General features: G+C 32.9%; 1 protein-coding gene across 1 annotated transcript; it reads right to left on the bottom strand.

Annotated features, from left to right (window-relative positions):
- Positions 1-765: 765 nt before the first annotated feature.
- Positions 766-17230, bottom strand: LOC106113779 (multidrug resistance protein homolog 49-like). Its single transcript, XM_013306743.1, has 26 exons — positions 17090-17230; positions 15046-15088; positions 14350-14546; positions 13699-13843; positions 12736-12836; positions 12372-12543; positions 12046-12170; positions 10452-10647; positions 9996-10220; positions 9353-9539; positions 8906-9048; positions 8585-8793; positions 8361-8455; positions 8037-8213; positions 7195-7313; positions 6885-7025; positions 6460-6642; positions 6047-6250; positions 5789-5918; positions 5520-5715; positions 5234-5396; positions 4969-5163; positions 3509-3718; positions 3253-3399; positions 3016-3124; positions 766-2805 (listed from the first exon to the last, which is right to left on the bottom strand). Exons 1-26 carry the CDS (start codon positions 17110-17112, stop codon positions 2717-2719), a joined length of 3924 nt encoding a protein of 1307 aa, XP_013162197.1. The 5' UTR covers positions 17113-17230; the 3' UTR covers positions 766-2716.
- Positions 17231-24292: the final 7062 nt, after the last annotated feature.

Here is a 24292-nt window from a genome sequence, read left to right as displayed (position 1 = left end):
ACGATTATAAGCAAGCATCAAGATTCATTAATCCATTTTTTCATGTAATTTTTAGGACATAAAAATTATCTTAGATCCTCCGAATACCCTATCAAAATTTCATTAAAATCTGCCCAGTGGTTTAGGAATCCTAAGGAAACAAATGTACAAACATTGATTTTAATTTAAAAATAAAATATTAAAAAAAAAACTAGATTTGACTGTGTAGTATCAGAACAAAATGTTTAATTTTAATTTATCCCAATCTTCTAATTATTTTTGTCCACCATACATTAACCGTGGGTTTCCGAGCTCAAAATCTCCGTTTAAATTATATTGTTATCACAGTGTTGTCAAAGATAATGATATGTATGACGATATATTTTATACAGAAATTTCTGTCTCAGTAGCCCACGGTAAGAAGCATTTTATTGAATTCAATACAAATTCGTTGATCATTTGATATGATTTCCGTCAACCAAATATAACTGTTAGATAATAGAATTCAAAATTTAGTTAAAACGTCAAGTCAATTTCTAATTACCATTGTTTATTCAAATGTTTACGTATATTTAAATTGTGCAATTATTATTATAAAAATAGAAGGATATAGTTTAAACTATTATCTATGAAATCGGCTGTGTTTTTATATATCTTATCGAGTATGATTTATATATTGTAAAAAGTATTTTAATCGAATTTATTTTGTGAACACCACTTGTGGAATGTCAATTGTTTTTAAACTTTTATTAATTTTTACCTTTAAAATTAATTATGAAATAATTTATAGTTATAAAATTAAAATGTTTTTCAACGTTCGTTTATTAAAATTAATAATTTCGTTTGTCCCTTTAAATGGAATACGTATAACATTTTTTTATGTATTCATTTGATCTCTTGAGATAAACAGTTACCAGATCCCCAGTTTTTTAATAGTCTTGTTTGACATTAATTTGATAATCGATACCTTACATAGGCAAATTTTAATAACGACCGCGCGTGCAAGGCTTGGTTGTGAATGTACCATTTGTACAGGCGCTATTATAAACTTATTATTAATTATTCTTATTTACTTTAAGCATATTATCAATAGAAATGTACGCAGAAATACGCGTAGATAAAAAGCTAACATCATTTTTTTTGGAACATTTTGCGGATATCTCTTTTTCTTAGGAATGTCAGAAAGCATTTAAATACATATTTGATGTTGGTTTTGTTTCCGTATTCCGTAAACTTAAGTCTTACTGTAGGTTTCTGACCCAAAATCCCTGTTTAAAACACATTGTTATCTCTATTTTGTCAAAGGTAATGACAGGGATATATTTTAAACAGAGATTTATGCCTCAGAAACCAACGGTTAATCGTATATATGTAGCCGTATGTAAAACAGTCGTTTAATGAATCATAGATTCGTAGATGCTAAAATGGAGGTTTTGACTTCTTAAAGACAATGTAGAAATGAAGGTTATATAACGCATACATGATATCGTTGTGTACCTAAAAACCAAAGTAAGTCTGCCTATTAATGTGGGTTTCCACTGTAGCTACATTTATTATGACACATATTTTCATCTCACACATTCGCTTTCAATAAAACAGAGACGCGTGTCACATAGTAATGAATTACTGCAGGATTCTACAGCTGTACACGTCAAAAAATATTTCCACAGTGGAAACTCACGGTTATAAAGACATTACTTAGATTGTAAATTGTTTTCTTACTACGCACACACGCAATGTTGTAGCCTATATTTATTTTTTTAATAATATATAGTGATTTTTGTGCTGTCTCACATATATTTTATTCGTTTTAATTATATAATCATTTTATAATCGCCTATGTAATCATGTAACCATTTATATCGTAATATTAAATATAGTGTTCTGTTCTTTAAAAAAATATCTCGTGGATTTTTATCATGAAGTAAAATAAATATACCAAGCTATGCTAAAGTCTTTAGGGATTTTTACATGTACCTCATAACATGTGTATTTCTTAGTGTTTCCATTGACAAAACACTTGTACAAAAATTTTGGAATTGTATGAACATATAAAATTATCTAAACATCACTTATTGAATTAAGGAATATTTTACTGTATGAAGACTGATATAAATTTTTACTCGTAAAAGTTTTATTCGTCTATTTGCGATGATAACAAATTAAAGATTTATTGTTTACATTCCCGAGTCTGGTCTCTTCAGTCACTTAGCATAGATTCCTCATACTAATTATAGACTAAGTGGTCGTTGGAAAGACTAAGTATAGTGGTTTATTCAACATTAATAATATAAGAACAGAACATTTATTATGAAGTTTTAAAATAAGTATTTTAAGTTGTGTCACATTATTAAAACTTGACCTGTTACCGTGGGTTTCTGAGACGAACATTTCTGAATAAAACGAATCGTCATCCCTACCTACGTTCATCTTTGACAAAATACAGATAATATTTTTTAAAAAAGGATTTTGGTCTCAGAAACCCCGGGATATTGTTTCGCTTTTTGAATACAGGGTAAAGACAAAGATTTTGGAGTTTCTCATAATTATGACGTATTTCATTTGTAATATGCATTTTGAATCAAACTGTAAATAAAAGATACTATTTTAAGTTTGTTTTGATTTATATAAAATTCATTCGACAAATAAATGGCACATGTGTTTCTTAATTAAATGAATAAATTGTATTCGAAAATTGGAGTTTCATTTGTATACTTAAGGCCATTTAAAGTTTCGTTCATGTCATTTGTTGACCTTTGGACATTCTCCAGTAGTATCCTTTCAGATTTAGTAGCTCCGTGTGAGTTCCACGTTCGATGATTTTACCTTTAAAAAAAAAAAATTTAAAGAAAAACTAAAAATGCGGTAGAAAAATCCATAGTGAAACAATCAGATTGCAAACAAGGAGCCTAAAAAATCAATGAGGTACTCATTAAAATAAATTGGTATAAGGTATAAGTAAACTTTTGGTTAGATGATATAGATTCTATGAATAAGTAGAATAAGGAACCGATTACCTTTTCCCATCAGGCTTACCTTTATCTAAAACACAGATGATGTCCGAATCCTTAATCGTTGAAAGACGATGAGCAATCGTAATACACGTACGTCCTTTGGCAGCTTTTTCCAACGCTTCAGACACAGCCTGAAAAAAAAATGTACGTAAAATATTTTATGTTACCAAATGCGTGACAACAGTACTCAGTCAGTTTTTTTTAACGACACTGTGACGCTCCTGTCAATGGCATCAATAAGATAGAAACAAATATTCACCTTCTCGCTGTTAGCATCTAACGCTGAAGTTGCCTCGTCAAGCAATAGAAGTCGCGGGGATCGTATCAATGCCCTCGCGATACACACCCGTTGCTTCTGTCCTCCAGACAGTTGAGCGCCGCTAGAGCCAAGGTTCGTATCATAACCCTGCAATATATTAAATAAAATATAACCGTCGTAGCATGTCAGAGCATTATCTCTGATAATGAAGACATGCCGTAATATAATTAAGAAACATTCTCGTTACTGTTCTTACCTTGGGGAGAGAAACAATGAAGCTATGTATATTCGCGGCTTTAGCAGCGCTTATAATCTCGTGCATTGAAACTTTACGATTATTGTCACCGTAAGCGATGTTCTCCGCTAAAGTGCGATCAAACAACACCGGCTCTTGCTGCACCACGCCTAATTGTCGTCGAAGACGCGGTAGTGTTAGAGACATACGGATGTCGCGGTTGTCCAATTCCTAGAAACAAAAAAGATTCAAACTTAACCACATCGTAAAATGTTTTTAACGAAACATACTAGCCAGCCCTAATAATGTCAGAACTATATATTACACATAAATTCTTGTTCTTCTCTTTCATAAAATTCTCTTGTTCTTGTTAGACATAAATTTATTGAGTATTTACTTGAATAAGTTGTCTTGCCTTTACCAAGACTTTGACTAAAACTAATGACTAAAATTTCGAAGGCGAGCGAGAAGATACGTGTGATTTGTTAAATGAGGTGCATAGAGACCTAACATCTTTGTCGGTTTTGCATAAAGGCTGATACTTCATATATACGAATGATTGCTGGATTGTTAAAATTAACTGAATATAGTGACTAAATATCAAATTAAAACACATTTAAAATTCTTAATGTTATTAATCTCCGTCCAAATTTAATAAATAGAATTAAATTATACTTAAATAACTTGAACGAGCTTTTGAACACCAAAGTCTGATAGAAAACTCATCTTCAATACGTCTTTTACTTTTCTGAATGCGTTATTCTAAAGCAAATTTAGACATATCACTGAAAATCGTAAATATTAATCAGGGCAACGAGGACCACTTCTTCGTGCAGCCTCCGCATCTTGTTTTTGGATTCTTATTTCCCTTTCCCTCAGTCTGCGTTCCCTTTCAAATTCCATCATCCTCACTATATAGTCGTCATGTTCGCAGTTGAGGTATGCATGTTTCTCATGATGACACAAATGAACAAACGGAAAATGTTTATATCTACAGACTTGGTAATTCAGAAGGCAATGAGAACAGTAATCGCGATACTTTGGCGGAATACGAGCTGAAACCAAATGCTCTTCTTTAGCAATCATAACGCGTTTAGCTCGTCTGAATTTAAAACCGGAGCTGGAATCGAACGTTGGTTTATCGTCTTGATTTAGGTTGAGATGCCACGTCTTCATGGTGCCCATAAGGTGACCCATTTTTTTTTTAATTCGTAACGTACGTAAAACTATAAAAGTTGAAATAATTAAGAATGAAATTAAAAAATGCAAATGTGCTTCTTTGTTGTCACAATTGACAAAAACCAATTCTTCCTTGTGCTGTGGTGTACACGTATATGTCATTGTTTTAAAAAAGTTTCAATTACTAATTTCTAAAAAATAATCGACACCTATAAGAATTCTGATATTGAATCTAATTTGATGGGAACTTACATCTATACTTATATGATTTAATAATAAAAATCTTTTACGTTTATACTTACAATGTTACCAGAATCGGGATCGTAGAAACGTTGCATCAATTGCAATATGGTAGATTTACCACATCCAGACGATCCAACTAATGCTACAGTTTTTCCCGCTTCAACCTTTAGGTCTATGCCCTTAAGAATTTGCTGGTGGGGTCTAGTCGGATAGCTAAATTCTACGTCTTTGATGCTAAAGTTACCAGTTGCAGTCTGAAAAAATATTGAATAAAATTGGTGTCATAATCAAAAAAATAATATAATAATAAAAAGTCATTCTTACCCAATCTCGCCTATCCTTTAAGCCATCCTCTGTCCTAACTTTAGGTTGTCTATGAATGACTGATAGTATTCTTGCACCGCACGCTTTGGCCGAATTGAAGCTAGGAGCATAAACCAGAGATTGTCCTAACATGTAAGCCCCGTACATCAGAGCTTCATTTACCCTATTAAATAAAAAAAATGATAGACTACTATGCCGTTGGTACTTAAAAATAATCTTGTTTGTATTTTAAATAGTATGGCGCGATTCGTAACTAAGGTACATATAATGCAAAAAGTTAACTTACAGAAGTACAATTTTGTATTCAAGTCCCTCGTACGCGACGAGTACTGCACCGTACACTGTCGCACTGCAGTACGACATGAAAGGCACATACACGCCCAGACCGAGCACCAATCCACGCCATCTAGTCTTCTTGGTCATAGCAGCGCCAGCTTCCATCAATCCCTCTTCGAACCTCTTCAAAAATGTTTTTTCCACTCCTAAATCACAAAGTTCTTAGAATAAGTTTATTCACGGATATTTGCACTCGGTTTCATAAAAAAATTAACTAACCCAAGCTCTGGACTGTTCTAATACTGACAACTGCTTCAGTTGCTATTGCAGTTGCAGATTCCATTGCCGCTCGCTCGTCTGTTTGTGATTTTTGCGATACAATTCCTTCTAGCCAGATGCTTCCCACCATCTGTTATTATCAACAGAAAGAAATTAGAAAGAAGACATAATCGCATCCTAAAATCTAGCGCAGTCTACGTGCTAAGAGCTTTTAAATAATGATGATGTTAAGTTAAACAAATCTATTGGAATACTTACAAGTGGCAAGAACGCGGTTCCAACTAGAGTCAACTTCCAGTTGTAACAGATTGCCATTATAAATCCGACAACGACGGAGCTGGTGCCTTGTAGTATGAGGCCTATCCTCAGCCCGGTAGCTCCTTGCACCTCAGCCGCGTCACCACTTAGCCTCGCGCACATCGCTCCGACTGTGTTCTTCTCTTTGTCAAAGAAGCCAATTTCCTAAAATAAAAGCCGTCGGGTTATTATTTAAGTTTTACTTGAGTTTTTTGATGTAGCTATGTACTACAAAATAGCAATGGATTTGTGTTGTAAAATCAGGTTAATTTTTGAGGTGCTTCAAAAGAATGCATCAAAATATGCAATGTTTCTTATCTGTTTCTACTTTGAAGAATTGCAACTGAAAATCTTTCGAAAAAGTAATAACTCACCTGTCTCAGTATAGCAGAAAAGTATTGATGTCTCAATCTTGTTGTCATCTTCAAACCAGCGTGTGTGAACGTCGCACTCTGAAGGAACATTGACACTCCAGCTACAGCTGCCACAACCACAAACATACCCGAATAAAAGTCTGCCAGGTAAATAATCTCGCTGTGATCCTTTAGAACGAATATCTGAAATCAAACAACAACTTAAGAAATTCATTCGAATTTCCATTTGGAGGTATCCTGACATTTATACATCAACGCATATGTGATCGTCACTAACGGCTAAAATCTGGAATAATAAAAAAAATATTTTCCTTATAAATATACTCTCATGTTTCACTATTTAATAAAAAGTATCGATTTATCCTTCAAGTTTGTAATATCTCGGTTTATTAATATTTTTAATGTGGATTAATTATAATACTCACACCACCAGTGTAACCAAACAAGAGGGCAAATATTGGGAAGCAAGCGCCTTGAACAAACGCAGCGATTGAGCCGACTACAATGTACGGCCATTCTTTTCCGTTGAGCTTCAGAAGTGCCCAGTCACTAACGGGTTTGATTTCCTGAAAAAAAAAATGTTTTAAAATTTTACGAATAATTCCTGTGTTAGTGTGTTTCATAGCATCGGTTATTTTACGTTACGTAACTAGGGCAGATCTATGACAATTATTAGAAAATGTTATGATTGAATAGGCATACATTTGATCCAAAATGTTAGTTTTGGTAACTTACTTCATCGTCATTGTCCGCTTCATCTTCAGATTCGAATTCACTGTTGAACACCATGTTCTGAAGGCCGGTCGATATGACAGAACTTATTGAACCGCGTGGTGTCATCCAATCGTGTGATTCTGTTAAAATTATAAATTAGAAAAAACAATTTGAATTTAACGATAATATTTTGAAGGTCCACACTATTTTATTAATATATTTATAACCGAAACAATATAATGAACAATATTCTGAAAAATGTTTTGAGACGCAATAGTTCTTCTAGCTTATAATAAGATTGGTCGTCAAAAATGATCTTTAATACTAAAAAGTACTACTTGTGCACGATGTCTCTAGATAATTGAGATGGTCTTCACCTAGTTAAAATGCTAAAAACTCAATTTTAACATTTTCAATTCACTTTATCTCATACATTTAAATAGGAAATAAGGACAGTTATTGTGCAATGTTTTTGGATGTTCATGTATTTTTTGGGTTAACAATGTATTTAGGTACATGTTGATTTCTTTTTATTACATTTTTTATCTTTTGATGACGAATATTAATGAATTTAATTTATCTAGCATTCTTGTCATGTACTTTTAACAATAAAATAAGTTGTTATAATAAGTTTTTTTTATTTCATTTGAATGGATAAAAAGTTATGTCAACAGTTTCGGAGATTTGCAAATCTAATTATAACATCTCAATTGGTTAAACCATATAGACGTATAGCTTCGCCTATGCCAACGTCACGACCAAACGAACGAAGTTGCGAGTGTTAAAATAAAGATTTTTAAACATAAATAAAATAGATATAGTATGTTAAATATCTTTAACTATAAAGAAATATACATAAATACCTCGTTTAATGGAATGATGTCTGTGCAATCGTCGTGTAGATCTGCGTTTCACATCAACTCTTGGTACCAAAGCTGCATCTCCATTCTCTACGACGCCGTCACCTTCCTCAGGCAATGTCTCTATAACGTCTGGTTCTTTGTTCTCGTTACCAGTCGTTACCAATTTGTGATAGAAACCTAATGTTTATTAAAATAATATTTATCATGTTATTCATACTTTATAGTTACAATTATAGCTGCAATTTCTTTCTTGTTATGAATTAAGCAGTGACAATGTAAATATTTTTATTGTGTTCCATTAAAAACAGTCTTCATCTCAATTACCTTTGACTTTCATAAGTTCTTCGTGTGTCCCTTGTTCAACAATAGCGCCCTGATCCATGCATATGATACGGTCAGCGTTTACAATCGTTGATAACCTATGAAATAAAAAGATGCAATTGAAAGAATAAATCAGAAGTGTATGCTTATCCAAACTTTGTGGTGACACGTAATTTTCACAAGATACCTTAATACAAATTTGGAAAACGGAAACTTTTTCATAGTACCTGTGTGAAACCATGATCGTGGTTCGACCGGCACTAGCTCGGTCCAGCGCGGCTTGTACTTGCCGCTCAGAATGCGGGTCAAGGGCTGAAGTTGCTTCATCCAGTAGTAACACGGCCGGTTCGCGCAGGAGCGACCTCGCTATAGCTATCCTCTGCTTCTGTCCACCAGATAGCGAAGCACCTCTTTCACCAATCACTGTGTCGTAACCCTGAAACATTGATTACGTTTACGTAAGTAAGATGTTATTATATATAGATGATACGTTATGATTTACCATAGAAAGTAAAATGAATAGACATCGCAAAAATAAAGACACTTACATTAGGAAGATGAGTAATGAACTCATGTGCATACGCCATCTCTGCAACTCTTTGAACCTCTTCCCTTGTCGCTTCAGGAATACCGATTGAAATATTTTCGAATATCGTCCCTCGGAACAGCACTGGCTCCTGACCGACAACACCTAAAAATAAAGAATATATATTTTACAATAGCACATTAAACTGTAGGCAACTTTGAAAACAAATTAATTTTTTTCAGAGTGCTGGTTGTTCTAGAAATCTTAAGATCTTAGTGTTAAAATAAATTATACTTGAGGACATTAGGACTAGAAACATTTCATGTTGTTTGTCTACATATTAAAGGTATTCTGTTCTTTATGATTTCATTGTAAAAAAAAAATGAAAAACTTCATTGAAAATCAAAATCCGAAATCCTCACTTGCAATCAATGTTGCGAAAGATATAATGTTGTTATTATTGTATTACCTAAACTAGATCTGAGCCATCCTAGATTTAAACTCTTAACGTTCTTCCCGTCTAGTTTGACAGTCCCCAGCAATGGGTCGTATAATCTCTGTAGTAACTGCAGAATAGTACTCTTGCCGCAACCTGAGGAGCCAACAAGCGCGACGCATTCACCTGCCTTAATGTGCAGGGAGAATCCTTGGAGTACCTGACAAATAGATTTATTTGGTTAATACCAAATATATATTTAAACTTAGACATAAGCTAATCATTTTTACTATACCAAATAAACTTTATACTTAAACTATGTAAATTTTTAATTAACTAAAAACTTAAATCTTTAGAAAGGTTATATCAAAAAGGCAATCACTAATTGATGTATCGTGATGATGTATCGTTTTTTCATATTGTCAGTAACATTTGTCACTTTTGGTTAATTATTCAGTTATCAATTTAATATACCTCAAGTATGATAGGAATGAGGGTCTCGTGACATTTCTAAATAATCCAAAAATAATAATTTCAACCTCTGTGCGATCCTTACTTTTGGTCATATAATGAGTAAGATGTAAGCGGTCGCGATTATAATATGATCTACAAGCAAACAAATGAAGGATCGATGAAATGAAGAATATTAGCAAAGGAAATTACGGTATGAGGATACCTTAACATTAGGTCGAGATGGATAGCTGAAGTGGACATCATCAAACTTGATGTCCCCTAGAACTCTTCGTGGCATAAGACCTCCTTTATCCAGGCTGTCAATCGTTGGCTCTCTGTCTAATAACTTGAAGATACTAGCCGCAGCTCCCCGCGCCGCTGCGAATACTTCCGCGTGAGGTACGCAGAACGTTATCGACTGAGTTGCCATATACACGCTGAATAGAATCTACGAATAAAAGTATGTAAAATAAAATATATTTGACCGTGAGTTGATCATCAGAACACTTGTACAAACACATATTATTTCTGTTGAAAAAGAGACTAAGAGGTATGTAATATATTTTATTTTGTTTTTGCCCTTTTGTTGGTGTCGCTTAATTCAAGTTTATTAAATTTTAAAATAAGCAAACACAACTTTAGTTATTAAGTCAAAATTCCTTTAATTTAAATTACTTACACTGAATACAACTCCGACAAGATACTTCCTTTCGTCAGTAGGTTTCTCCCAATCGATGAGGATAAGTCGAGCGCCATACGTGAGGCCTATTGCATTCAATGAATATGTAAGTACCCAATTAAAGCCAGTTCCCAAACCAGTGTATAATCCTCTTTTGCGCCCGTAGCGTTCGGCGGGCTCGAGTAAACGACGATATCTATGGTAAAATTAAAAAAATTAAGAACTATTGAAAATAATAACATCAATAGGTACTTTTATTAACTAAGAATACATAAGAGTATTCTGTATTACCCAAAAAAATTAAATAACCATTATAAATTTTCTTTTGGGTAATTTAAAGTAACAAGGCTTAGCGGTCGAAGCGTAAGTGCGTTATTTTTACTAATTTCAAAATCCAAGAATTTATTTTTTATCTGAGAAGAATATAAATTGTACGTTACGATACGTCACCGACCAATCCAAATATGAACATAAGTGCCATAAATATATTGTAACGAGAAAAAAATTAAAATCTAATTACACTAATAAAAACAAATTAATTCAAATAGTATGGATCAAAGTTAGCTGTGTTAGTTTCCTACAAATAATAAAGACGCAATATTACTTTAATCATTTGTAAATATTTACGAGACATAACGACACTTATTCTCTTGACAATGAAGTTAAAATGATAACGGAATTGAGTTTTCAGTAAAGGCATTATTTGAATAACAAAGATTAAACAGTTATAAAGGCAGCACATGAAGAGCGTGATTCAAAACTGGCTTAGATTTTGAATGTTAATCTACTCAATTTTTTACAACTAACGCTGAGACAATGTTACAAAAATAAATGCTTCTTCTTCCTGACCTTATTCTGGTTTTGGCAGATTTTTTTATATAATTTAATGCTTGTTGAACATTTTTAAAAAACATAATTTCTTAAGAAAAGTTTTAACGACAATTATCATTATACTTGTATCTATTTCCTATTTAAATTCATACATAATTTTACCAATATTATTAAATTCCCAGTTAGTATATTGCACAATTTAAATTTATATATCATCGATCACGCAATATACGCATGTATCCGGAAATATTGCGCAATTTTGTGTAAAATTAAATGATTATTCCAGTACTACAATGCTTACTATTAAAATCTTAATAAAATTACATGATAATTAAATTGTTGACAACGCGCGAACATTACACATTTTAGATGAAAGTGCAATAACCTCTGTTCACCTTTACTAAAATTAGTTAGTAAGTCATTACTAATTCTAGTATAATTACTACTTTTTAATTTAGTAGTTTTCTACTAGATGTCAGGAGACTGGCAGTTATATTCTAGTCGTGTGAATAACCCAATTATTTTCATACTAAATATCCATACATTGGTTGCACAATCTTATTAAAACCACAATCAAAGTGATGTTATGAGAGTCCTTCAAATAACTCTCTTCATGATCATATCATATCTGATGGTAATAAATACTATATCGTACAATAAGAGGTAAGAGTAATATTGCGCAATAGATAGTTATAAAATCTGTTGAATTAATTCTTATCATCTACACGTTACAATATGAACATCTCAGTGAGAAAGAACTCACCTGTCAACCTCTTTGGTCTCTCCGCCAAATGCAACAATAGTTCTTACAGATTTTAATACTTCTTCCGCTTGCTTACCAGCTTGACTGTAAGCGTTCATCTCTCTTATTGATGACTTCGTTTGATACTGCGGATAAAATAATATATAATATATATAATAATATAATAATATCATAGATATTTCACAATATACACAACAAAAAATAAATAAAATGACATTTTGTCTATTGCAATCTAAATATTCGAAACGTGATTAAATCGCTATGAAAAATTAACAATTGTTTCTGATCACCATTACAAGCAAAAAAGTTAACTAACAATTACTTACGTTTGATAAAATAATGGAAGCTGTGATAGAGAAAGGCACAACAGTGATGCAAGCCAATGTTAATTCCCAGCCCATTGGAAACGATTGGCAAAGGCACAGGATAGCAGTGCCCGCGAGATTAGCAACAACTCCGAGTTTCTCACCCATACCTTCTTTGAGCTTCATCATATTTCTGTCAAAAAACAGTTTTAAATAATGTTTCAATTTCAACCGATTAGTGAATGCAAGCATAAATAAAACAGATAAAAGGGATTGGAATGCTCAGGAGTCACTAAAATTAGTGAAGTCGTTTATTTTTAATTACTAGTATCAAAATTAAATAATGTTTGGAATATAAATAAAATAGTTTAATTTTGCAACTCACTCCGACATCTTCGAGGCTAAGTTGAACTCGGAGTCAGTGTCGAACCATGCCATGTCTTGTCGTAGTACCGCTTCCAAAAACAACATGCGTATTCTTGTTATCTGGTGGAATACGACATATATTACAAGAGTATTTCTATCTTCTATTACTACATTAAAACTTTATAATGATTTAGCAGTTGCCTGCGACATCTGCGCCGAATTTTAAAAATAATCTAGTAAGGAATATATTCTATATCACCAGGGGATAGGTAGCTTTTAACAGTGAAATATTTTTAAAGGCGTTTCTGTACTTTCGGAGCCTATTCAATGCAAACAAACAATCCAATCTTTCTTCTTTATAATATTAGTATAGACATTAACTGGTTTGACTGTAAAAGAACCATTAGAAAAGACCGTAAGTAGAAGTTTTTCTTTGTTGTTATTTTTATGACTTGCGTGTCAGTAACGTAGAAAATGTATGGATACGAAAAATAGTACAAGTACATAATGATGAATTGTAAACGAATATAAATTCAAACGAATCATAACGCAAAGGAAGAAAAGTTGAATATTAAATGTCTTGTATGTTGACGATTTTATTTGAAATTTATTAATTTAACCTACAAGTGTTGGAAAGGTGAAGTTAATAAAACATAGGCACGTGCAAGACTAACGACCTGATGGAGAATAAATTATTTGTTTGCCTGTAAATCGATGCGAACGTCGGGACAATGCGCCGCAAGGTCATTAATTTATGCAACCACTTTAGTTGCGCTTGCGCAAAAATTCCATAACAATAAAGCTCATGTTGGTTATTAACCAATATTATGTAGTTTGGTTATAACATATGATAATCTATCAATTGGACAAAATATACTATGTATAAACAATTAATTCATAGATTGATAAGAGGTGTGTGATAAATCTTTTATTGACCGTTTTGTAATTGCGGTATATTTGTTAAATTTTTACGGGTACTTACTTGTCTTAAAGCACTCCAACTGAGAAGTCCAACAGAAAATATGCAGAATATGAGTGAGATGCCGATAGAGACAAACATTCCGATACACATCGCTTTTGCGTCTTCCACTAAAGCTTCCATATTCTCTTCATGTGAGGCATTAAACCTGATTAAAATAAATATACAATAAAAATAAGCGTTAGACTTATAGCTGCAGCACAATTGGCACTCTTGACCACTACAATACCACGACCACACAGAAGACACGTTTAGTAGAAATCTTTATGCCGCTTTTCTATTAATTAATGAAGGTCGGGAAGCAAAGTCAAAAAGCGTCAATAGCCTAATGGTTAAGGGTACGAATTCCCGATCACGAGGTCGGGGGTTCAAATCCCGCCATTCGACTATTGTCGTAAACCACATCCTAGGCTTAGAGCTTATTTGGAATGGTTAAAGAAATATTAGTAAATTTACAAAAAAAAACTGCTAATACTTAAAAAAAAGATGAGGGATAAATAAGAAAAGTAAAAAATATCCTTTAATAAGAATAATAATGGGAAAACTTCAGTTTAATCTCTTCTCTATCTATTTAAGGTAATAAATGGTGACATTTGCAACACATTATGTGGTCTGCTTGCTGGTTTTCCTAATTCGATATACTACTTTTCTTACAGTCGTCTCCCGCCACCAAACAATGTTGTCAATGGTAAATAGCTGGAGAGCTGGTCTTGGTTGGCCGTCCTCTCGACGAATGATGTGCTAAGCTCGCCGAACTGTACGAGATTGTAGCACACACCACCGCCGCTTAGAAGACCCAGCAGGATCCCAGTGATGGTCGCTAATGCCTCCGTACAAGTCGCATATCGAAACTAAAGAGGAAAGTTATCATTCTGTAATTTTCTTGTCATGTCTACCTTACTCTTGTTCGTGTCAAAACAACAGAGATGTGTTTTTATACAGGTATTTTGTGTGTGGATACTTTGAAAATAGCGTGTTAGTATCATAACGTTATATTTTTTAGTAATTCAGTCATTACAGTTTTGTCATTAGTAGATTAATTTTTGCACGCAATGTTTTTATACTCATTGTTCCTGACTTCTTATTTGACGATACGTTAAATAATTTCGTTCAGCAAATAAATAAAGGGTAATGGATTTGATCGCGATTTTTTATAACGTTAATTGATTATCGATTCAAGACTCTGTTTGGCAATTGCTCCTGACTACGTACAATTTTACTGCGTACATCACAAATTATTATTAATAAATTACAATATAATCTCTTGATTTCTTTTGGTAGATATATGTATGTAGAAAAACTACGTGGAATTGTGTTTATAGTAGTATTGAAATCAAATAAATTACTTACTATTTGAAAGTAGGATACTTTGTATTCCGGTTCTGGCGTTGGTCTGAAAACAATAGAATATATTGTTATTTTTATAAAGCACAACCATGAGTGCACTGTAACGAAGGGACTGAGTTCAAACATTCGGAAATTGTATGTTCCGTTGCCTACTATTTCTAATTTAGGGATTATAATAAAAAATGCATTAACAAAACTAGACTACTATCGGCAACTAGAAAAGTAATCAATGAAGTTTTCATAAGGACGGTATTAGGAAGTACGCGCAATCGACGAGCGAAGATATAAAGATGAGCCAAGAACTCGAACTTGTCCATAATCTCTGTCTACTTCTTAAAATATAACAGTGAGTTTTTTTAATTAAATGTTTGTACGGACAACTCTGTAAATACATACATAAATAAACAGGTTGTATAATATGTTACAAACAAATCATTTAGCGGCAAACATTTGCGCGTACAAAGCACTTGGTCTTGATTAACTTTTCGTATCCAATGAAAGGAAGCAATTGATATGATTGGCGGGGGTCAACTATGTTGTGGCGAGTCATCATAAAACCATATTAGTATATAGATATCATTGATGCAGACTTCAATATTATGTTCATAATCATTACAACTAAATGAACAGTAGTATTCATGATAAAATCGGTAAATAATGACCTTCCGCATTCCTGCAACTTACGTACGTATATTAAAGACGATTTTTTGATTTATGAACAATACTAAGTGTCGCGCAAGACTCCATGTGTACGGAATTAAAGAAAAAAAACTTAAACAGTAGCCTATGTGTTATTTCAGACTGATGTCTACATTTATGCAAAATTTTAGCAAGATTCATGCAGTCGTTCTGAAGATAACTTTAAACAAATATCCATCCATCTATCTAAATATTCGCATTTATCACAACCGGTGTTTTTGGGTGTATATTTTGAAAAAGCTCTATTAAACTACTTCGTAGCTATGTGTTTTAAAATCATATTACTAGAAGTTGCCGGAGACAACGTCCACGCGGAATGAAAAAAAGGTCTTGACAGACGGACGGATGGACAACAAAGTGATCCTATAAAGGTTCCCTTCGAAGCCTATCGAATGCAAATAAATAAACAAGCCTTCCTTTTTGTAATATTAGATATTTGAAAGTTATTTCTTAGATGCACAATTTGCGTAATCTATTAAAAAATTCGTTAAAGTGTTTTGTTGCTGTTTACTACATTTATATATGAGTAACAATGTTAATATTAAATTAATTACGTGTCAAGTGGTGTATTAAAATCTTATCTACTGTTAGCGCACTTAGGAAGTATTACTATGTTGAATTAAATGTTTTGTTAAACTAATATCAAACATAGTAAACAATTGAAAACATTCGAGAAAAGTAAGTACCTACACGAAACTTTATTCGTTGGATTTACAATATTTTGTAAAGAGGTAAAAGCTGTCGCCCGTGACTCCATCTGCGCGAAATTAAAAAATATAATAGTAGGCTATGTGTATGTTTCAGACTATGTTCTAAAACTATGCCAAATTTCTGCGAGATCAATCCAGCTTTCTTGAGATACCTTCTAACAAACATCCATCCTTCCATCCATCCAAATATTTGCATTTAAAATATTAGTAAGATTTATTACAAGAACCGTGTTTTACTTTTCATTAATTCGTAAAATGTAGATAAAGGAGATGAAAACTTACAAAATCTGTATAGTCTAAAATTACTTCAGCTAAAATTAAATGTTATTTAAAATGAGTTTTAAAGTATCAATATTTGTTGTTGTATTTATTTATAAACTCGCTTTCAGCTTTGTTACAAATGTTTCTCTACGATTATATTGAATTTTCATAGCAAAATTTCGCATGCAAAGCGCTAAGCAAATTACTCATTTAAAGAAAATATGTGTAAGGATTATACTAAAATTTATTTAAAAATTAATAAAAAAAATATTGTGTATATACAAAAAATTATTAGTAAATAAATAACGACGCTACTGAAAACTGTAACAAATTTCAGTTAGAATATTCGCTATTATTTTCATAAAAATTGTACTTACTCCTTTTTTTTCTTTATTCCCATGACTGTCGTATATAAAGGCGATTTCCTACAAGGTTATAAATATCTATTAGTTACTGTATATGTTAAAGTTTATGATAAATAATAATTGGAGCACGACTGCCTTGCGCGACAGCCGTTTACTGTAAGGCACGGCGCGGTTTCAGGCATTTTATATATATAAGTTTGCTTGCGCTATATGAATAGCTGAGCGTATATGAATTGTCGCTGTCAGCAGAAACTGATTCTGAGTCTGAGTCTTGAAATTAAAATTGACGCGACGAAAGTCGTATATCCATTTTTATATTCTCTTAAAGTGATTGTTTATAAATATTACAAAATAGGACAATTTTTGGTGCAACTTCAAAAAAAAATTGGAAGAAAAATCATCGTCTTCCATACTTCCTTCATATTTTTTCATCAATTCACACTTTCGGTCACTTAATTTTATAAACTGTGTGCATAATTATAAAATGTCATTACTATGGCTAAGAAAACCCTTAACAGTACAAACATTTGAATGGTCACACTCTGAATATAACACGAATTTTCTTTATTTCTACTGTTGATAATATGCAAAATAATCATCCTCAGTTCACTATATGTCCCCACCGAGAGGCTCGGAGCCTACCCTAAGTTAGGGGTGACTAGGTCATAGTCAACCACGCTGGCCAAGTGCAGGTTAGTTGACTTCACACATATCTTTGAATTTCTTCTTAGATATGTGTAGGTTGCATCACGATGTTTCCCTTTACCTAATAAAAAGATATTAACGATTTTGTCTTTGTTAAAAATCGAACCTAGAACTCATAATGCTAGTCAACATTGTGTTTATGAAAACCAGTACAATTGAAAATAACTCACGACTTAAATAAAATTAATTCGTCATAGTGTACGCTCTAAACGTGTTGGTACGATATGAAATGTGTCGATAACACTCTTATTTCAATATTTTGTAAGGAAATATACACTGATTCATCATTGGAATTACGCATGTAACTTTTAACTAGAGTAAGCAGAGTTAAAAAATAAAATATACAGTTGAACCTGAGAGAGCGAGAGTCCAACGAATTGTGATATTTATTTCAATAATGAAAGTCATTCACTAGGACAAATAACTTTCGTTTGTAAATAGAATTTTTTTTTTATATCACAAGGTGGCAAACGAGCGAGCGGCCACCTGAAATCGCTAAAACAGCGAAGTGACCGTTGCCCATAGACATACGCAATTGCATATGCGTTGCCTACCTTAAATCGACGGAGAAGAGGATGCACAGAAAGAAAATATTTTCCCTTTCCATGCATCCTCTCATCCGGAAAGTCCACTTCCACTTCCCATCCTTTCCTTATAAGAAAAAGGGTGGGAAGGGAAAGAGGACTAATTTTGGCCTCCGGGACGCAAACGAATTTTCTTGTTTATCCTAGTTCGACTGTTAGGTTTTATAGCAAATGCATTGGACGCTGGTGTTGACTGCTAAAAGAATTCGATGTAATTCGCATCTCAAGCCTGTAGTGAGTCACTTTATCGACGGAGCTAATTACCCATTTATATATTAGATGTTTTAAAATATTATGCAATTTTCATTATAAGAGGAAGCCTTTATAATTAGTGGTAACTTTCAGCAAAGACTTATTCGGATTAAAGATAGTAAATTCAAACAATTGATATTCATTAACATATATTAATAAAGAATTAACTAATCATTTCCATAAAAAATGCATAAAAATATTTATTCAGAAAGCACTTTTTTAATCTTTAAATGATTGTTACTGAACCTAACGTAATACAAAGACGCATCTCTGATTGCGTTTTATTTTGAGTCATTGTAAAATCTACGCAGTGGTTTATGAACGCAATATCAATTAGATAATTGCGCACAATGTTCAATCTTTTAATCTCCGTCAAGAAAATTCTTTCTCTACACAATAGTGAAGTAAAACATTATTATTGACATGATAAGGTAAAGGATTTGTTAATGATAAGCTGCAAGCAAACAGGATCATTTGTTCAGTGATTTGTATGAAATGAGCGCACGCGTTCCTATTTTGAAAGGGTAAAACTGAATTAATCTAGCGTTATCAGGTACATGTTACTAGCAAATTGTTAACGAAGCCTGCATGTAAATTGCCTAGGAAAATTTTCACATCGTATATCATACATCGAAGTTGTGTTATCAATAATATATGTATGATGATTTTTAATCAATAAGTCGAAAATTTTGTATTTGTATTCTATAATACAAGATGTAATAATTTTTTTAATTTAAATATTGACCCTTAGTTGTTATCATATGTTTTTGAAAGCATCCAATCATCGGTGATTTCCAATGGTACTACCATAAAAGAAATAAAAAATCAAACATGATTTAAAGCCAAGAAAAGAATAGGCAATAAATCTGTAAAACATCATATTGTTATCTCTATTTTTATCGAGAACAAAAGGAATAATCACAATATGGCTGTCTACGTTTTCGGCAGTGAAAACTCACGGTTAGAAGGAAATAGTTCAGTTCTAGAAAATAACACGCCGATAAACAATCAAGTGGCAATTGACTCGCACTGTCTTGTGTCCTTGTTATTTGTAGCGACTAATTCAGACCATAAACATAAAGCTATCTAGTACTGATGTCACTTTATATTGCACAGCTATTTGAAATTCTGTATTTAATAGATCTTACTTCTTACTAATATTATAAATGCGATTGTTTAGATGGATGGATGTTTGTTTGAAGGTATTTCTGGAACGGCTGAACGGATCTCGATAAAATTTGGCATACATATAGAACATAGTCTGGAAGAACAAATAGCTACTAATTATGTTTTTTTTTTTCATTCCGTGCAGTCGGAGTCGCGGACGACAGCTAGTAGTATAATCGTAAATTTCAATGGAAGAAATTTTAATAAAATCAATCGCGAATTGAGCCAAAAAAAACTATATGCAGAATAAATTAAGTATGAAATTTTGGTGTTTAGTGAATTTTTCCAGTTTTATCTTTTATGGAATCAACACTATCAATATTCTTCGCATACAGTGTTGAATGGCTAATATAAAAAGAGTTAAAATTGTGTAACATAACATAAAGAAATAGAGAAAATTGTATCTGAAATACTAAAGTGTAAAGAGTTTAAAAAGTTATACCTACTTCAGTTTCAACTCTCAAGTTTCGTCCAAATTATATAATGTATTTGCTTCTATTATAAAGACTATGAAACAAAATTAAAGCGCAATTCTTCTCAATGCCAACTAAATAGTAACATTTATTCGTTCGTGTCAAATGATCGCTGATGTTTAGTTGCCATCAAACGATTGCTTGATTTTTGTCCTTCGATGCTTTTTAATATAGACATTGGAATCAATGAGTGCTAGTTTATTCTTTAAATCAATCGCTACATTTGTTCCTATGAGTATAATAAAATTCGTAGTAAATTAACTTACGTATTCAGTAAATTAAAACCTATCAGTTCAAATTACGTAAAAATTTAAAATACGCTCATCACAAGTCGCGTGAACACTATATTTGCCGACATAGACTTATAGCAGATAACGTAAATTAAAAGAATGTAATAAAATTTGCAATTCTAAATTTAGTTTACTTTGCAGTCCATTGAACTGACTGACACACTTTTATAATTTTTCATATACATCATTGTAGTATTTTATAAATATTGTTACAGTGTCATCAGTTTTTGTGTCCCCACGGAGAGGTTTGCCAATAAACTGGTGACTTGGCCTTAAGATCCGTTCGCGAAACCCTAGGCGTCTTTTTACGCATACACTTGATAAATAAAATGATCAAAGCAAAATTAATCATTGGTTCATTCGTATAAAGCTCAGTTTTATTTGCTTTGCTCTGCTTTCCGCTTAAGTCCGTCTAAACGGACCTTTAGCTATCCACGCTGGTCCAGTGAGGGTTACTTAACTTCACAAACATCTTCGTAAATATGTGTAGATTCATCACGATGTTTTCCTTCACCTTAAGAATTTTGCATAAATGTACATATCGAATAGGAAAAATGAAAAACACATTGGTAATCGGAGCTCAAACCTGAACCTGTAGATTAAAAGATCCGAGCTTAACTCCTCAGCTATTGACGTACCTAATAGAGTTAATCGCATGAAATTATTATACTATTTACATATTTGAGATGAATGTACTTAATTATGTTGCTATTTTCTTGGCAGACGAATAGATAAACACGTGGATATACTAAGGCGATAATATTACAATAAGGTGATAACAGAATACACATTCGAGCAAGAAATTATCTTTGCCAGACGGAATTGACTAATACTAGTTTAATCTTTTTTGTATAAATTCATATTAAAGTTCACTGAACTATCTTGGGACGGTGGATTAACGATAAACTATACAAATTAATTTCTTACTAGATTACGTCCTTAGCATTCATTTTTAATTTAGCAAGCCTTTTAAAAAGAACCCATGCCCATGACATCAATTTCTCATTTCATTCGGTCTCATAACGATCTGAAATCTAATAATTTACTAAGAACATTATAGAAGATAGTGCCATTGAAAGTATTCTTACCAATATAAAAAACCGAATGTTTTTTTTATTTGACGTTTGATGTTATGTCAAGAAATACCATCGGTATTGGGATCTAAATTGTTGCGTACTAAAACGCATAAAATTGATGCGCCTACTTATATGTGTCGTGTAATTTTACATATGAAACAATTGCTATAATATTGTATCAGGGTAATACGAAAATTTCATAAAAGTGATCGAAAGCTATGTCTACCCGCTAATTAAAGGAAATCAATGTGAGTTTATTTTGTTTAATATTATTATATATTAACAGAAATTTATGTTATAATAATAATTTTTTATCATTATCGCAGTATTTAAAGAAATGGGAGGGACGGGATGTCGGAGTATTACGTACAAGTGTTTGGACAATGAAATTTGTAAAATAACGGCGATTGTAAAATATTAGGATGTCTAGCTTGGGCAATGGTTATATCTTTTAAAAGATATTTCTTAAATTTTCCATCGAAATAACAAATCAAATAAAGTTATTTTATACAAATGTTAGTAATTCTTAAAGATGCATTTCTATTTCTGAGCTTTTAGAATAATTTAATTTAATTTCCGACAAAAAATTAATACATAGAACTAGATAAAATGCAAATTTTATTCCTCAAAACAGATGCGCGATAATTTTTACATATAAAAAAAACAAACAAATTATTAAAAAAAAAATCTATCTTACTAGAAACGACAATATTGTATTGAAATGATATAGAAAGGCGTCGTGAACGTTATTTAAACGTTTATATAAAAAAATTATTCGTTAGCAATGTGTAATGCGGAGCGGGCGGGTAAAGAAAAACTGACCCGGCCGGTGAATCGATGATCAGTGAAAGCCGACCGAGCCAGACCAGACAGGCAGACACCAAACATTCAAGACTTCGACTTGATAGCTACACTTACATTACACATATTTATACGGTAGAACAAACAGTAATACTCCTCGACATAACAATAAACACGCCATTTTAAACTTTACGCAAACGATATAAGCATTATAATTGTACGGATCAGTTTTAAAAGATGAAATAATTTTGCAATGGTGTTTTCACTCAACGAGCTAACTGTGATAAGAAACGATAATTGATGTTGGAAAATGATTGAGATATTTAATAATCGCCGATTACTTTTTTTAGAGTTACATACAAAAGTATGTGCATGTTTTAACTTTTTTGCATTGATTTCTTTAAATGATACTTGACAATTCAGTTTATTGTTAAAACAAGATAGAAAACGAATCAATTTTACGGTAAGTAATATTTTACTTCGATATCAAGTAAACCATTTATGTTTTAGAAGACTAAGTATTAATTAGTATCAGTGTAGAATAGTCAAAACAATTGCTTCACGGATGCCATCAGGTACCTCAAATTGAAACCGTGGATTTCCACTGCCTACACACCTTTACATAACATATTACCATCCAACTCAATTTTTACATAATAAACGTAAAGCGGCCACATAAATTCGCTAAAATAGCGAAGTGACTGCTTCTCGTAGACATTCGTATTTACAGATGAGTTACATTTTAATTATCAGAAGAGAGTATGCATAAAAAGACAGATTTTTCACCTTTCTCAAGAGTCCACTCCTCCATATAATCCGAATCCCCTTCTCTTCCTAGAAAGAGCAATACAATTTGGATTAGGCATGCACATTTATTAGACGAAACGCATAACTGCTTCCACTTCACGTCTGTTTTTTGTATTTAATATATGTTTCGAAAATCATAAATAAATAGACATTGATGTAACTCTATGCAGTATTGATTGAAATGTTGTGATTTCATTTAAAACTTTTCACGGGAAAACGACGCCTCTGCAGCTCCTTTTGAGTGTAAATTGTAGGATGAACAGGTTGGTTGATTTTCTTATTAGAAATACATACTCGTATTAGGAAATCAAAGAATATAATGACTTTATTTTTAAATCTTTAATATATATTTCACTGTTGTATAATTGACCACCCAAAATAAAAGACCTATTATACGGCAAAAAAATATCCCACGTTTGCCATTGTAAGTAGTTTTTAAATGGCAGTAAATCAGTGAATCCCGGTTGATGTTGGTAATGGTGGCGAGCGGGAATGATCCCTCGTTATCAGGCGCGCAGGAGGCTAATCACTTTCATTGCAACCCCGCGCGGAGGTCGGCGCGGCTATCAGTGCGGCGTCGGCGGCCAGTCGGTTCCGCGCAGTGAGAGCGCGCACGCGTGCGCCGCTCCGCCCGCTAGCTGCGCCCGCTAGCCCCCGCTAGCTCTCGCTAGCCCCGACCTCGCCCGCCGCTACCGCCCGGCGCTGCCGGGAATGGAGGCCTGCGCCATCGCACCTGCCGAGGACCTCGTGGGCGACCAGGTAACAACCTCAACACCTCGCCCCACGACCCCAGTGCTATCCGTGATCATCTGTGTCAAAATCACCGTAGAAAGTGCTGTTGTGAATCGAGTATTCTAAAGTAGTTCGCCGTTAATTTGTATCAGGCCTTGGATCTAAGGAACTTATATGTATACGGCTCATTTGTTTTTTTTTTATAAGAATTCAGTGGTATTCGTTCAGGCCTGAAAGTGAGTGTTTTTCCGCCGACGGTGTGAGCCCTGATAAGCGGGCACCGTTACAACGATACTAGGAAAATATCTGTGATTTTCATAATAATGTT

Source organism: Papilio xuthus, unplaced genomic scaffold, assembly GCF_000836235.2.
Source record: "Papilio xuthus unplaced genomic scaffold, Pxut_1.1 DF828177.1, whole genome shotgun sequence".
Classification (NCBI taxonomy): Eukaryota; Metazoa; Arthropoda; class Insecta; order Lepidoptera; family Papilionidae; genus Papilio; species Papilio xuthus.
Note: the sequence above shows the minus strand (reverse complement) of the source record. Positions and strands in the feature narration are given on the sequence as shown.